Source organism: Eriocheir sinensis, chromosome 4 (genome assembly GCF_024679095.1).
Source record: "Eriocheir sinensis breed Jianghai 21 chromosome 4, ASM2467909v1, whole genome shotgun sequence".
NCBI lineage: Eukaryota > Metazoa > Arthropoda > Malacostraca > Decapoda > Varunidae > Eriocheir > Eriocheir sinensis.
Window position 1 is genome coordinate 24631934 of NC_066512.1, and position 16688 is coordinate 24648621.

The 16688-nt window shown below is 43.0% G+C and overlaps 1 protein-coding gene and 1 long non-coding RNA gene across 2 annotated transcripts in view; one reads left to right on the plus strand and one right to left on the minus strand.

The window, feature by feature from the left end:
• The window catches only part of LOC126980683 (tumor protein p53-inducible protein 11-like), a 76700-nt gene extending 61075 nt beyond the window's left edge, over window positions 1–15625 (plus strand). Inside the window, exon 6 of the mRNA XM_050830823.1 lies at window positions 8009–15625. Within this exon, the coding sequence (XP_050686780.1) occupies window positions 8009–8082 (74 nt within the window). The 3' untranslated portion in view covers window positions 8083–15625. The remainder of the gene's footprint in view (window positions 1–8008) is intronic.
• Window positions 3184–6845, minus strand: LOC126980702 (uncharacterized). Its single transcript, XR_007733466.1, has 2 exons — window positions 5747–6845; window positions 3184–5313 (listed from the first exon to the last, which is right to left on the minus strand). It is a non-coding gene; the product is annotated as an uncharacterized LOC126980702 (long non-coding RNA).
• Window positions 15626–16688: the final 1063 nt, after the last annotated feature.

Below are 16688 nucleotides of genomic sequence, written 5' to 3' on the forward strand. Positions count from 1 at the left end.
AATACTCGCCCCAGAGAAAAAAAAAACAAGAAAAAATATTGGTGGTTATTGTCGTTTTTCTTCTTGTTTTGTTTGTTTGTTTAAAAAAGAAAAGAAGAAAAAAGGAGAGTAAAAAAAATATTAATGTGAAAAAAAATATTGATGGGATTGATTAGAAAGTTAGTCGTGTATTTTTTTTTCTTATTTTTAATTTTCTTTATTTTTTCCTTCATTTTTTTCATATTCTATTTTTTAATTTTTTTATTGACGTGTATTTAGGAAGTCGATTGAGTGTTAAGATTCATTGCAACGTCTCCCCTCTTCCCCCCCTCTCCCCTCCCTTCTCCCCTTCTTCCCAAACCCTTCCTTCCTCCTCTCCCTACCTCACTCATCCTCTCCTCCCCTATCCCTTCTTCCTTTACCTCCTCCTCTTTCCCCTTCTTTCCCCTCCCTTCTTCTCCCCTCCCCTCCCCTCCCCTCCTCACCCCCATACACCACACACAGCCCTCTAATCTCCCCATCCCCCTTAAAAAGTAGTAATAATGATAATAATAATGATAATAATAATAATAATAATAGTATTAGTAAATAGTTCCCACTCCACGAAACACAGCTTAGGCCCCTCTCCTCCCCTCCCCTCCTCCCCCTCCCATCCCTTCACTCCCCTTCCCTCCCCTTCTACTCCCCCCTCCCCACCCCCATTTCCAACAATATGGTATGTAATTTAAGTATGGTAAAATCTCCCCTCCCCCTTCCCCCTTTCTCCCCTCCCCATCCCCCTCTTACTTCTCCCCTTCCCTCTAACTCCTTCCCCTCCTACCCCTCCCCCCTTCTCCTTCTCCTACCCCTCTCCCTTCTCCCCATACCCTTCCTTCCCCCCTTCTCCTCCTACCCCTCCCCTACTTCCATTCCTACTCCTCCCCATCTCCCCTCATGACGAAACACAACATACACGCGTCCCCTCCCTTGCTTCCTCCTCCCCTCTTCCTCCCCTCCTCCTCTTCTTCCTCCCCATCGTTATCAGGATCACCTCTCTTCTCGTCTCCCCCACTACCCACCCCCCCAAAAAAGAAAAAAAAGAAAAGAATAAGGATGAATACCCTCCCCTCCTCTCCCCTTCTCCCCTTCTCCCACTCCCACATCGTCATTATGGAAAAAAATAATCACTAGAGTTCATTGTTTAAGATGTGATGATGATGATGATGATGATGAAGTGTAGACCTAAAGAAGTAATACTGAGGACTAAAAAGGAGAGATTAGTGTTGAAATGATGATGATGATGATGATGATGATGATAAAAATAACCGTAAAGGAAAAGTTATAAAAATGATGACTGAAAAAAGAATAGTTGTTAAAGTAATGATGATGACGATGATGATTTTAAAACTGTCAAACACATGAACGAAAAATATGATAACTAAAATAAGAGAGAAAGAGAAAGAGAGAATGAAAGAGAAAGAGAGAGAGAGAGAATATTAAAATGATTGATTAAAAGTTGATTAAAAGGATGACGATAACTAAGGATAACTAATAACCAGACGAGAGTTAACATAATGACGATGACGATGACAATATAGTGAACATTTAACGAAAGAAAATGTTATAACGACGAACGCAAAAAAAAAAAAAAAAAAAAATAGACAGATTTACTAATATAGGAAAGCCGTTAACGTAATCATAGTGAGAATAATAATAATGATGATGATGATGATGATGATGATAAAAACGGTTAACTAAAATAAAAAAAAAGCTACAGAGGTGACCAAAGAAAAAGTTAGGCACAAAAGAGATGTTAAAATGCATGAGTTAACCTTCTCTTCCTCCGTTTTCTTCGTTCTCACCTGGCTTTCACGGGATCCTTACCTGTTGGAACTCTCTCTCTCTCTCTCTCTCTCTCTCTCTCTCTCTCTCTCTCTCTCTCTCTCTCTCTCTCTCTCTCTCTCTCTCTCTCTCTCTCTCTCTCTCTCTCATCAAGGTAAAACTTCCCGAACTACCTTTAAACTCCTTTCCCTTTCACCTGTTGGCACTGTAGGCTAATTAACAAGGTAAAACTTCGCACCTGTTACCTGTTGGGAGTCTCAGCTCATCAAGGTAACACGCCCCTGCCTTACCTGCTGAGACTGTTGGTAAGGCTCTCCTCTCCCCTTGCCTTACCCTCTTGAGATCCTTCCGTAGGTGTAACGTAGTGAGGTCCATATTCTTAAACGTATCGGGCTACCTTACCGGCTATTTCCCAAGGGCACACAGAAGGTTAATCACATTTTCATGAGGTGTCCGGTAAAACTGTCACTAGGATCATGAAATAGAAGTAAAACCTATATTATCAATCGTATCGGGCTCCTATTACGGCTGTTTCTAAAGGTCACATCAGAGAAGGCTAATTGGGTTTTCATGGAGGTGGTGTCCTATTCAAGATTCAGATGTCGGGTAAAACTGTCACTGGGATCATGAGAGAGTACTAAATCCCATGTTCTCAATCGTATCGGGGTCCTATTACGGCTGTTTATAAAGGTCACATCAGAGAAGGTTAATTGGGTTTTCATGGAGGTGGTTTTTCCCGTTGAAGATTCAGATGTCGGGTAAAACTGTCTCTGGGATCATGAGAGAGTACTAAATCCCATGTTCTCAATCGTATCGGGGTCCTATTACGGTTGTTTCTTAAGGCCACATCAGAGAAGGTCAATAGGGTTTTCATGGAGGTGGTTTTAACGTTCAAGATTCAGATGTCGGGTAAAACTGTCACTAGGATCATGAGAGAGTACTAAATCCCATGTTCTCAATCGTATCGGGGTCCTATTACGGCTGTTTCTAAAGACCACATCAGAGAAGGTTAATCGGGTTTTCATGTAGGTGGTGTCCCGTCTGTGGTTCAGATGTTGGATAAAAGCGTCACTAGGGTCACAAACCAGTTCATGAAAAGCCCAACAGCATCTTTCACGAGCGGCTTTTCAAACAGGCAAACAGAGTGATTTTCCTGCTTAATTAAGATGTCGAGTAAAACAATCACGAGGATCACAAGGCAGACCATGAAAATCCCAAAAGCAACTTCTTCTTCGTGAGACTTTTCCAACAGGCGAATTGAGGCGCCGACACGTTTAAAAGTCGGTTGAAAGGTCGGTTGAAAGGTCGGTATTCTCAGACGCTTCCGATCCTCACTTCAGTTATTCCCAAAGGCCACATATAAGGTCAATCGCGTTCTTATGATTGTTTTTTTTTGAAGTTTCACGATACAGAAGAATAATCAAACTAAAGACGGTCTCCACCTCCCCTTAAACCGCTCCACTTATCCTCCACCCACTGTCCAATCCACTAAACGGTCTCCTCCTCCCCTATTAACCGCTCCACTTATCCTCCACCCACTGTCCAATCCACTATACGGTCCCCTCCTCCCCTATTAACCGCGCCGCTTATCCTCCACCCACTGTCCAATCCACTATACGGTCTCCTCCACCCCTATTAACCGCGCCACTTATCCTCCACCCACTGTCCAATCCACTATACGGTCCCCTCCTCCCCTATTAACCGCTCCACTTATCCTCCACCCACTGTCCAATCCACTATACGGTCTCCTCCTCCCCTATTAACCGCGCCGCTTATCCTCCACCCACTGTCCAATCCACTAAACGGTCTCCTCCACCCCTATTAACCGCGCCGCTTATCCTCCACCCACTGTCCAATCCGCTATACGGTCCCCTCCTCCCCTATTAACCGCGCCGCTTATCCTCCACCCACTGTCCAATCCACTATACGGTCTCCTCCACCCCTATTAACCGCTCCACTTATCCTCCACCCACTGTCCAATCCACTCTACGGTCTCCTCCACCCCTATTAACCGCGCCGCTTATCCTCCACCCACTGTCCAATCCACTATACGGTCCCCTCCTCCCCTATTAACCGCTCCACTTATCCTCCACCCACTGTCCAATCCACTAAACGGTCTCCTCCTCCCCTATTAACCGCGCCGCTTATCCTCCACCCACTGTCCAATCCACTATACGGTCCCCTCCTCCCCTATTAACCGCGCCGCTTATCCTCCACCCACTGTCCAATCCACTACCATAAGCGTCTTGAAACTACCTCTACAAATGCCCGAAACTCCCACGAAAGCCTTGTCAAATGTGCGTTCTTGGGACCCGAAATGTTTAAGAATATGTGCCCGAATTTGAAGTCTCCCTACCTCCCTTTCTCTTTGCCTCACCTGCTCCTCCCTAAGCACTAGCAAACCTCTACAGCAGCACCTCCAGTAGCAGCAGCAGCGGTGTTGGTAGTGGCAGCATTAGAACCACCACCACCACTACTACAACAACAACAACAACTCCTACTTCTGCTCCACTACCACCAGCGCCAGTAGCAGCAGCAGAAGCAGTAGCAACAGCAGCCCCAGCAGTAGTATTAACAAGACTAGCCGTAGCACTAACCTCGATGCTTTAACGTAATAGCTGCTATTTCTACCCATTACTGCAATTACTACTACATCTGCAACGACTACCACCAACATTACTACCACTATTACTACTACTACAACTACTACTAATAATATAACACAAATGCTCCTGTCACCAATACCACCACCACCACCACCAATCCTCCTCCTCCTCCTTTTTTGCAGCACTCCTCCCCTCCTCCTCCTCCTCCTCCCTCCTCTCCACTTCCTCCTCCTCCTCAGCAGAAGCAAGGAAAGGAGATGAATCGACTAATATCACGAATTATATAATGTTTTTCTATCCCTTTTCACCTCCACCACCACTAACACCACTAACACCACCACTATAGTCAGGCGAAAAGTCACTCCCTGTAGGCAATGAAGGAAGAGGGTCGCCGCTGTGTCGCTGGTGAAGGCTTGATAGCTAACCCGGTGGAAGTCGGGCAAACGTGTTGAAAGCGGGCTGTCTTTCTTCTCGTCTATGGGGAAGGACCTCTCGCCTGACCGACTGTCGCCTGATATGGAATGGACTTATATAAACAAGACCATCAGTTCATACCTCTTTTTCTGGTCATCACACACGCACACACACAAAACGTATTAATTTCATCACCACCTTCATCCTCATTCATCAACATACCTTCAAAATAAATAATAATAAGTAACAAAAACAAGACCATAAGTTCATACCTATTATCTTTTTTTCGTCATCACACACGAACACACACGCACACACACAAAAAAAACGTATTAATTTCATCATCACCTTCATCCTCATTCTTCAACATACCTTCAAAATAAATAATAATAAGTAACAAAAACAAGACCATTAGTTCATACCTATTATCTTTTTTACGTCATCACACACGAACACACACACAAAAAAAAAAACGTATTAACTTCATCACCACCTTCATCATCCTTCTTCAACATACCTTCAAAATAAATGATAAATAACAAAAACAAGACCATTAGTTCATACCTATTATCTTTTTTTGTCATCACACACGAACACACACACACACACACACACACACAAAACGCATTAACTTCATCACCACCTTCATCATCCTTCTTCAACATACCTTCAAAATTAATAATAAGTAACTAAGACAAAACCATTAGTTCATACCTATTATCTTTTTTTGGTCATCACACACGAACACACACACACAAAAAAAAAACGTATTAACTTCATCATCTCCTTCATCATTCTTCTTCAACATACCTTCAAAATAAATGATAAATAACAAAAACAAGACCATTAGTTCATACCTATTATCTTTTTTTGTCATCACACACGAACACACACACACACAAAAAACGTATTAACTTCATCATCACCTTCATCATCCTTCTTCAACATACCTTCAAAATTAATAATAAGTAACTAAGACAAAACCATTAGTTCATACCTATTATCTTTTTTACGTCATCACACACGAACACACACACACACAAAAAAAAAAACGTATTAACTTCATCATCACCATCATCATCCTTCTTCAACATACCTTCAAAATTAATAATAAGTAACAAAAACAACACCTGACATTATATAATCATCTCTACACCATTTTTAAAAGCCCCAATTAACCTCTATTCTCACTTTCACTGTTCACTTCACTAACATAACATCACTCACTCGCTACCATGCACTATATAAATTACCTGGTATTCCCCTGGTCCTTTTCCCTGTTGCCCAATTAATGATTTACCTGTAGCAGCACCTGGTATTGATAGTGCTACCTGGTGTGCTCTTAATTAATGGTATATGTGTGTATGTACGTGTGTGTGTGTAAGTTTGTATGTGTGTATCTTAGATTTTTTTTTTTTTTTTTTTTGTAATCACCTTCCCTTTTCTGTGTGTGTGTATGTATGTATGTATGTGTGTGTATTTTGGATATTTTTATGTATGCAGGTTTTGTGCTCATGATAATGATATGTTGACCTTCACGAATGCACACACACGCACACACACACACACACACACACACACACACACACACGCACTTATATTTCTGTCTCTTTCCTTTTGTCATCTACTTCCTTCTCCTCTTCTTCTTTTCTTCTCTTCCTCTTATTCTGTGTCCTCATCCTTGTCATCTGGTGTCTGTTCTTCCTATGTATTCCTATGTATCCTCACTCTTTCTTTTCCTTCTTCTCCTTTTCCTTCTTCAGTCTGTTCTTTTTTTCTCCTCATTCTTCTTGATTTTCTTATTCTTTTCCTTCTCTCCCTCGTTTTCTTTATCCTCTTTTCTTCTTCTTCTTCTTCTTCTTCTTCTTCTTCTTCTTCCTGGCAACACACACAGTTGGGACACGTAGAGAAGATGTGTTGTTTATGTATCACTGTGTTACTATTAGCGGTGTTGTGTCTAAAATGATCGACCCACCAGACGGCAACACTGTCCTCCTCTTGCTTCTCTGTCCTCTCTCTCTCTCTCTCTCTCTCTCTCTCTCTCTCTCTCTCTCTCTCTCTATTTTTTTTTTTTTTTATAGCGTTTTTCTACCTGGTTGTGAACTTGTCAATTTTCTTCTTTCATGTTATTTCTCGTACTTGTTCTTGTTCTTCTTTTTCTTCTTCTTTTTCTTCCTCTTCTTCTTTATTTTTTTCTTATTTTTTTCTTCTTATTTTTCTTCCTCTTTTTCTTCTTTCAATTAACTCTTCTTTTTCCTAGTCTTCCTTGACAGAACTGACCGTATGTATTCAGCCAATCAGTCAGTCAGTTAGTCAGCCACTCAGCCAGTCAGTCAGTCAGGGAGTCAGCCAGTGCTTGAAAAGACCTCAACACCGACCCTCCCCGACCCCCCACCCACCATCCACACTAACAAGATGATTTGGTGATGACATACAACACCACCGCCACCCTAAAGTCATCACCACTGACCCGCTGAAAAGACTTGTCAAACTCCTCCCCAAATCAGTATATAAAGAACAGTGGCACTCAAGGTGAAGCAAGAGCAAGTTCAATCAAGTCCCCCCCCAATTATTCACCCTCCCCTCTCTTCCAAAGAAAACGGAGCAATATGATGAAGTGGAGTGATTGGCGGTGATTAGTCCAAACCAATCCGGATATGACCCATCCTGAAGCACTTGCCTAATTAAGGAGTTATATCCAGGTCCCCAAACTTGACCCCTTTAAGAGAACAGAACAACAAAACAATACGACCATCCTAAAACACGAGTCAAGATGATCAAGTTGCATCGTCCCCCTCACCCGTCCCCCTTTAAAGAACAGAAGAAAACGATACACCCCATACAGAGACAACGCTGAGAGATGTGAACAAATCAAATCAAGGTTCCCCGCTCCCTCCCCCCCCCCAGAACAGAGGAAGACAATTAAACAGTTGTTAATTGGACTTGAAAAACCTGAAGGACATTATATCAAGGCCGGAGCGGCGGAGAGACAACCATACCAGACCAAAACTTAACAACTAAACCCACTGCAACACAACGACACACAAATAAACAAAAAGAAGGTACCATCAGTCCTCCCTCTGACTGTGCTGTGGCTGTGTCTGTGGCTAGCTGTGGCTGTGGCTGTGGCTGGCTGTGGTGTGGTGTGCTGCTGCTGTGGGGACATAACTGTGTGTCTTGCCTTTCAGCTGGATATGCTCCCATACGAGGACAGAAACCTACGGGCTTCCGTCAACCCACCCACGGACACAAAGACCAGTAAGAGGGCGGGTGACGGGGGGCTGGAGGGGCTGGGGGTGGAGGTGGAGGAGATGAAGGTGGAGGTGAGGTGGTTAGTTGGAGATGTGGACTGATATGGATGCTTTTTATCTTCTGGTGGTTGCGTCTCCACTTGTACCCTTCTCACTCTCTCCCACCCCAGACTCCACCTCCAGCCCCTCCACCCCCAGTTCTTTAGCCCCCACCCCGCCCCCACCCTATGGTCACAAGCTCTTCCCTCCCCTCCCCCTCACCCCCCACCCCCCTTCCAACCAGAGGAATGGGTTTAGAGGGAGGACGGGAGGAGGATGAAGAGGACTCGATTCCAAGATTGAGTCCAGGAAACCGAGAATTGAAGCACAGACACACACACACACACACACACACACACACACACACACACACACACACACACACACACACACACACACACACACACACACACACACACACACACACACACACACACACACACACTCTTCGTCCCTCAGCACTCAAATCAAATACTGCACTTCATTCCGTCTGTGAACCTTAAAGAAAAGAGGAAGAAGAAGAAAAGAAAAAGAAAACAAGAGAAGAAGAGGAAGAAGAAGAAAAGGGAGAAGAAAGAGAGAAAAAAACGTCTCTACAAATGCATGATACTTGAATGATCATAAACTAAATGTATATTGAAGATTGTCATGTACGTGTGTATGTATGTATGTATGTATGTATGTATGTATGTAGGCACACTTGATGTTCATGTGTAAAGACTTGAATTTGGTAAGAAGAAGAGAAGGAGAGAGAGATAGAGAGAGAGGGGAGAGAAAGAGAGAGAGAGAGAGAGGGAGGGAGAGAAACACGATCCCTCTCTCCCTCTCTCCTCTCATAAATGTTTCATGCCCTTAAATGTATCACCTCCTCCTCTCTCCTCCTCCTCCTCCTCCTCCTCTTCCTCCTCCTCCTTCTATGGGGGGGCAAGCGAAGGACTGTTTGTGTTGCTACAGTTGGCACCCGCAATGTGTTGAGGCCCACTGTAGAGGCTTGTTTGTGTTGTGTGTGTGTTGCGTGTGTGTGTGTGTGTGTGTGTGTGTGTGTGTGTGTGTGTGTGTGTGTGTGTTGCTTGAGAAATAATGATGACACGGTTACTGAGAGAGAGAGAGAGAGAGAGAGAGAGAGAGAGAATGTTTGTATGTGCGTTCGTCAGTGTGTTCCATGTTCAACACCTTCACGCTCGTCTGTGCACCATCACCTTCATCTTCACCTTCCCTTCACTATCATCACCTTCATCACCTTCCTTCGTTCACACTGTTCTTCCCTCCTTCTTCTTCCTCCTTCCTTTCCCTGTCCTTTCTTTGGTTTGGAATGAAGACAGACAAAAAAAAAGATAAAAAAAGGCGAAGATAAAGAAAACAGTAAAGAAAAAAAAAAGAATTCTCCGTTCCTTGCTTACTTGCTAAATTTGGAAGAGGAGGAGGAGTAAGAGGAGTAGGAAGAGGAGGAGGAGGAAGAGAAGTGTGTGGAGTAGGTGGAGTAGTAAAACCATATAGAGGAGGAAGAATAGTGGTAGGAAAGCAGGAGGAGGAGGAAGCGGAATGGTAGAAGCAGGAAGAAGAAGAGTAGGAGGATAAGCAGGAGAACCAGGATTAGCAGTATAAGAAGCAGGTGGAGGAGGTGAATGAAGGGAATATGTGGGTGTATGTGGAGGTGGAGGAAGAAGAAGGTAAGAGAATGAGGAGGGGGAGGAGGACAGAAAAAAGAGAATGAATGTGTGTGGAGGGTTGCAATGTTTGGTAAGAAAAATAAGAGAGAATGATGGGAAGATGGGAAGATGCTGGAGAGAGGGAGAGAGAGAGAGGTGAGTGGGTGGGTGGTGGGTGTCTGTGTGGGTGTGTCGGGCGGTGGGTGGTGGGTGTGTGGGTGGTGAGGGCAGCCTTCGTGTTGTGGAGCACACACACACACACACACACACACACACACACACACACCGGCGCTTGTTTCTGCATCTTCGCGTCCTTCGCTTCTCGCGGCAACACCCGCGGCGCCGCGTCTCGCCCGGCGGCGCCCCGCGCGTGCCGCCACCGTGTGCCGCGACGCCGCCGCCGCCGCTTGGCCGCCGCCCTTCGCTGTCTCTTCCCTGCAAATTGGACAAGTCATATATAAAGTTTATATTCCGGTATTTGTATCGCTAGCGTTAAGGAGGAATCCCTCACTACAAGTAATGATAATGATGATACTACTTATAATATTACAACTGTTTGGTAGCTTGGTATGTACACGCCTCTTAATAACCTTCATTACGATATATATATACGTGTTTGCGTCACAGTTATCCCGTAGCGTAGCCGTAGCTTAGGACCAGCGAGTGTGTAGCGCCACGCGGCCTGGCGCGGCCCGCGCCAGGCCGCCCCGAGGCGCCCGGAGGTGAGGCGCAGCCCCCCGCCCCCCGCCACGCCCCCTGCCTGCCGCGGGGGTTGAGGCAGAGGGGGTGCTGGGGGGGCGGGGGTCCAGGGGGAGCCGCTGCGCCGCGAAGTAATACTGAGCCCTTTACAGTGAGCCCCGCGCGGCCACGCACACACCTCGGCACGATGTACATAGCGCGCGTAATTATATAGATATGTTAAGTATAGCGGTGTTTAGGAACATAATTATATAATTACCGAGGAGGAGGAAGAAGACAAGGAGGAGGAGGAGGAGGAGGAGCCACTACTAGCCTGCCGTAGCCCGGCGAGACGTAGCACTTCACCGATTATGCAAACCCTGGGAACACTGAGCGACCCGCCGCCCCGCCCGCCGCCCGCTGCCCGACCCTCCTGTTGCCCCGCCCCGCGCCACACGTCCCGCGCCGCGCCCCGCACACGCCACCACGCGGGCTGCCGTGCACTTGTCACCACGCCGCACAGGTCAAACCTCGTCCAGGTGTTCGCGTTCTCTCCCTTCCCTTCGCCTCTTAACCTTCTGTGGCGCGGGGCGAGACAAACCTCGGTGCTGCCCCCACGCTCCTGCTGCTGCTACTGTTACTACTACTACTACTACTACTACTACTACTACTACTACTACTACTACCACCACTGCTACTGCTGCTTTGTTACTGCTGCTGCTGCTGTCGGTGGTGGTCAGGTGCCATCCTTCCTACCTGCTTACCTGGACTCTTAATCAATGGATCTTCAGTGCCTTTGACGATCACCTTCCTCTCATTAGCTACCCGCCACTCACCTGCCCTCCCGTGTGAAGTCCTTGATGAGGCAGACAACAGGTGCACAGGTGAACATTCGTGTGCTGCTTACCTGTACAGCTCGTTCATTTGTTTGTTTCATTCGTTACTTTCTTCATCCCTTCTCGTGGAGTCGCTTGCTTGCTTGGCCGACTCTCCACGCTGGGGACAGACAGACGCAGAGGAGGACAGAGGGAGAGAGGAGGAGTGGGAAGGATAGGAGACAAGACAGTAGGGATTCTGGTGATGTGAAGGTTGTTGCCATTGGGGTTAGAGAGGGATGGAGTGGGAAAGAGAGCATGTAGGAGAGTAGGGATGCTGGCGGTGACGTGAAGGAGAAGTGGGAGAGAGAGGAGGTGGTAGTGATGCTGGTGACACATGAAGGTGGAGTAGGAGAAAGAAGATGAGATAGAGTGGATGCTTGTGATGGCGTGAGAGTTGTTGTCAGGGATCGGTAATGGTCTAGGAAGGATAGGGTGAGTCTGGGGGGGAGGGGAGTTAGTGGGTGAGTGAGTGAGTGTGTGTGAGTGAAAATGTGAGTAATAGTTTAACGAATGGGCGTGTAAGTGAGTGATTGAATAGATAGGAAAGTAAATGAATGAGTGCGTAAATAAAGGATTGGGTAACAGATGAATTGAGAGGGTTAATGAGTGACAGAAAAATGTTTGAATCGAGAGGAGAGATGAGTAGTCGGTGAGTGAATGAATAAACCTCCCATCCCTTACCTGGCTTCCTCTTATCCTGTCTAATTAGGCCGACAGGTGGACGGCTCTCAGGTGTCCCCAGGTAGGCTCTGTACAGGTTAGCCATGGGACACTAACAGGAGGTAGAGAAAGGGAAAGTAACAACACCTGCATATTATTTTTTCTCAATCAACTAGACAATGAAAACGATCACCCAGAAAACCTAAAGACGGGAAGAATAAAGAAAATAAAGAAAGACATTACCAGATTTATTTTCGCACACATTAACCACAGAACACAAACAGGAAAACAGGAGATAGCGTGAAAGGAACAGCAACACACACCTGCTTATCATTATATCCTCAAAACAACCAGACTATGCAAACGAGCGGAACGTGAAATAAAAGCAAATGAAGAAAATCTAAGAAGACACTACCAGACCATTTTCTTATTCAACTACTAGAAGAGGAAGAAAACTTGAGTCGCAGGGGAGACTTAACCAGAAACCCAAGAAGTGAGGAAGATAGAGGGAGCAGATAAGGAGGGATAGACAAGGATATATTAACGAGACCATGAAGTAAGGAGGTTAGTAGTTGCCCATATACAAGAATACAGTTATATTAAGGAATTACATAAGGCCAGGTAGCTTACACGTGGCAGCTTCTGAAGACTACCTATTTGCACACCTTTTGCTCTTCGAAGACTAGCAAGCTATTCACCATTTTTCACCTCCATTCATATATGTATCTAGGGACCTTGTGTATCATCAGACTATACGGGAATGAGTCCTTGTCATGATCAGTTGTGTTTAAATGGAGTTAGTAGGTGATTAATAAGGTTTTCCAGGTGTTTAAATTATTACATCAGTCATACCTAGAGAGGATAGGGTAGAACACACACACACACACACACACACACACACACACACACACACACACACACACACACACACACACACACACACACACACACACACCAGAGGATCAATGGAGAGGTGATAATAATTGACAGGAGAGGAGGAGGAGGAGGAGGGGCAGGAGGTGGAGGGGAGGTAGAGGGGGAGAGGAGGAAGGAAGAGACAGAGAAAAGCTAAATCATATGGAAGGTGTGTGTGTGTGTGTGTGTGTATGTATGTGTGTGGTTATATTCCCACGTAAAAGTATATTGGTTCTCTCTCTCTCTCTCTCTCTCTCTCTCTCTCTCTCTCTCTCTCTCTCTCATCATCGGAACGCGAAAAAAACACGTTAATAATCGAAAAAAATAACAACTAACAAAAATAACAACAGTAACGTCTATCACAACTTTTCGTCATCAAATTCAAACAAAACAAAAAACGAAGCAAAAGGAAGAAAAAAAAACTTACAATCGGGAAAAAAATTCGATGTAGTCTTCATCTTCTTAACAACTTCATCATCCGTCTTATTTTCTTCATCCGTTTCTTATCATCCGTCTTGTCATCCATCTCTAACTTCATCTGTCTCTCCTATCTTCATTTTTCTTTCCTCATTTCTCTCCTCATCCATTTCTATCATCATCCGTCTCTTCATCCTCCTCTTCACTATCTTTTCATCCTTCTCTTTCATCCAGCTCTTCCCTCATCCGTTTCTTTCATCATCCGTCTGTTTCTTTCGCTATCCATCTCCTTCTGCGTCCGTGCCTCCTCACCCACCTCCATTCACTCACTCACCCACCCACTCACCCATCTGCATCATCCGCTGGGAGACAAAAAAAAAACAAATCTGTAACCTGACTAGCCATAACAATCTAAGGTAGGCCTTGTGACATAGCTGATTATACATATATATGAATACATTAATAAAAATACACTACTAAATATATATATGTATGTGTATGTATGTATGTATGTGTGTAGAGAGACAAGAAGAAGAAAATAAAAATATATATAAAAATAAATAGTATATATATATTGAGTGTTTTTCACGGTTGTTTGTGTTTGTGGTTGTTTAGGTGTGTGTGTGTGTGTGTGTGTGTGTGTGTGTGTGTGTGTGTGTGTGTGTGTGTGTGTGTGTGACTTCAGTTTACATAATAGACCTTATTACCACATACATAGAGCTTTTATTGCTATATTGTTGTCATTTTTTCCAAGAGGTGTTATATGTGTGTGTGTGTGTGTGTGTGTGTGTGTGTGTGTGTGTGTGTGTACGTCTTAGTTACAGTGATAAATATTGAGAGGTATTAGTAACATTACTATTTTTACTGTTGCTAACTTTATTACGACCACATCTACGACATCACTACTACTACTACTACTACTACTACTATTTCATGTTCTACCACCACCTTCACTATACGACCATTCCTACTACTACTACTACTACTACTACTATTACCACCACAACAACTACTACGATGACCACTACCATTCCTTCCTCTCACGATCACTCAGTAGGAATATTAAAGATTGTATTCCCGTCATAGCGAGTGTGTATGTTCGTACGTATGTTCGTTCGTTCGTTCGTTCGTTCGATTGCTTGTTTGTTTGTTTGTTTGTCACGTGTCTCAGTCAGCTGTTAGCGTCTCTCACCAACAACAAACAAATTTCTGCAGGCGTGAGAAAAGTTGTATAAGCAAACAAACAAGAAGAACAAAAATAATAATAATAATAATAATAATAATAATAATAATAATAATAATAATAATAATAATCACGAAAAACACACACAACACACACTGACTTAGCTAGAATTTGTAATCACGCGTATGTATGTATGTATGTATGTATGTAATTGGTGTTTTTTTTTCGTTTTTTTTCGTTTATTTTGCTATTTTTCGTTTTTTTTTTTTCTTTACCTTTCGCTTTTTGTTTATTTTTTGTTTAATTTTCGTTTTTTTTTTATTTCTCAGTTTTCGTTTATTTGTTGTTTATTGTTCGTTGTTCTTCCTTTTATTTTGTTTATTTTTTTATTGTGGTTCTTGTTTTTTTGTTTTTATTTGTTTCTTTTTTTTCCTACTTTTTGTCATATATTCCTGTTTTTGTTTGTTTTTGTTCACGTTTATTTCTATCTTTTTTTTCTCCTACGTTATAATTTTTTTGTTTATTTCTTTTATTATAATTATTCTTTTCTACTCTGTTACATATTTATTTTTATGTGTTTTATCTAAATTAGTTTTTTTTTTTATCCATCAAAGTTTTTTTCTTTCTCCCTCTTCTAACCCTCTTCTCCTCTTCTTTCTCTTCCCACTTTCTCACTTCTCCCTTTTTTTCTCTCCCTCAACCAGCTTCCATTTTCTTTTATCTATTATTATCTTTTACCTCCATTGTTATTTTTTGTGTGTGAATCACGTTTTTATATATTACCGCTATTATTATTATTATTATTATTATTATTATTATTATTATTATTATTATTATTATTATTATTATTATTATTATTATTATTATTATTATTATTATCTACTTACTTTTGCTGATACCGGGTTTTTTTCTTCTTTTTATATTCTTTTCTTTTTTTCGATTTTTTTCTCGTTTTTTCGCTTTCTCGTTTTTTATCGTTTTTTCGTTTTCTCGTTTTTTTCGTTTCTTTTCGGTTTTTTTTTTCTATCATCCAGGAGGGGCGCCGTTTTTTCCACACTCCCAAACATAGGTGGGTTTTAGACCTCTTGTAGATTTGCCAGAATAAAGACTTAAAGAAAAACACACATCTATTCTACGCCGGTGTTTTATTGCTTATCCTTCCTCGGTGGTGATGGTGTGTGTGTGTGTGTGTGTGTGTGTGTGTGTGTGTGTGTGTGAAAGAGTGAGCGCATGTAAGTATATATGAATGTCTATATGTTCGTTTGTATGTGTGTGTGTGTGTGTGTGTGTGTGTGTGTGTGTGTGAAAGAGTGAGTGCATATAAGTATATATGAATGTCTGTATGTTCGTTTGTATGTGTGTGTGTATATAGTACGTATGAATGAATGTATTCTTTTGTAAGTATTTGATTGTAAGCCTGTGAGTACCTGTGAGTGTGTGTGTGTGTGTGTGTGCACTTTTATATGTACGTATTAATATATGTAATGTATGTACGTATGTATGTATGTATGTATGTATGTATGTACACGCGCGCCATAATACTTCCTCAGGTGTCACAACGAACAGGTAACCCGGATCTTCACACCTGTTTGTCCCTCCCCAATTAACCTGTCCACTCTTGATCCACTCTGGGACAGGTAGACGAAGGAACTGACCAAGGGACCATCACCATCATCATCAGCATCACGAGGACTCCAGTAACCACCCCAGACAGACACATCACCGGGAAAGGAACCATTGACGCAGTGTAGAGAGTAAGAGAGGGAGATGGAGAAGGAGGAGCATTAACTAGGATAGGAAGGAAGGAAGAAAGGAAGGTAAGATGTAGCAAATGGGAAGAGAAAAAGTACTATAGGGAGGGTAGAAGGAAGAGGTAGTAGAAGTAGTAGTAGTAGTAGTAGTAGTAGTAGAAGAGAGGGACTTCCAGACATGTTGTTTTACTGGAGTTTGTTAAAAGAACGAAGGAAATGAAATGGAAAAGACTGCCCCAGAGTTTTCTTAGAGAGAGAGAGAGAGAGAGAGAGAGAGAGAGAGAGAGAGAGAGAGAGAATAATAAAAGATAACTCTAAGCACAATAAAGTAAAAAGAAAAAATAGATCGAAATTCAGGATAATTGAAAATAAAATGAAAAACAAAAGTGAAAATAAAGATCGTGCGTTGAATTGCCTTTAATTTATTCTCATGTTCGTCTTTTTTTT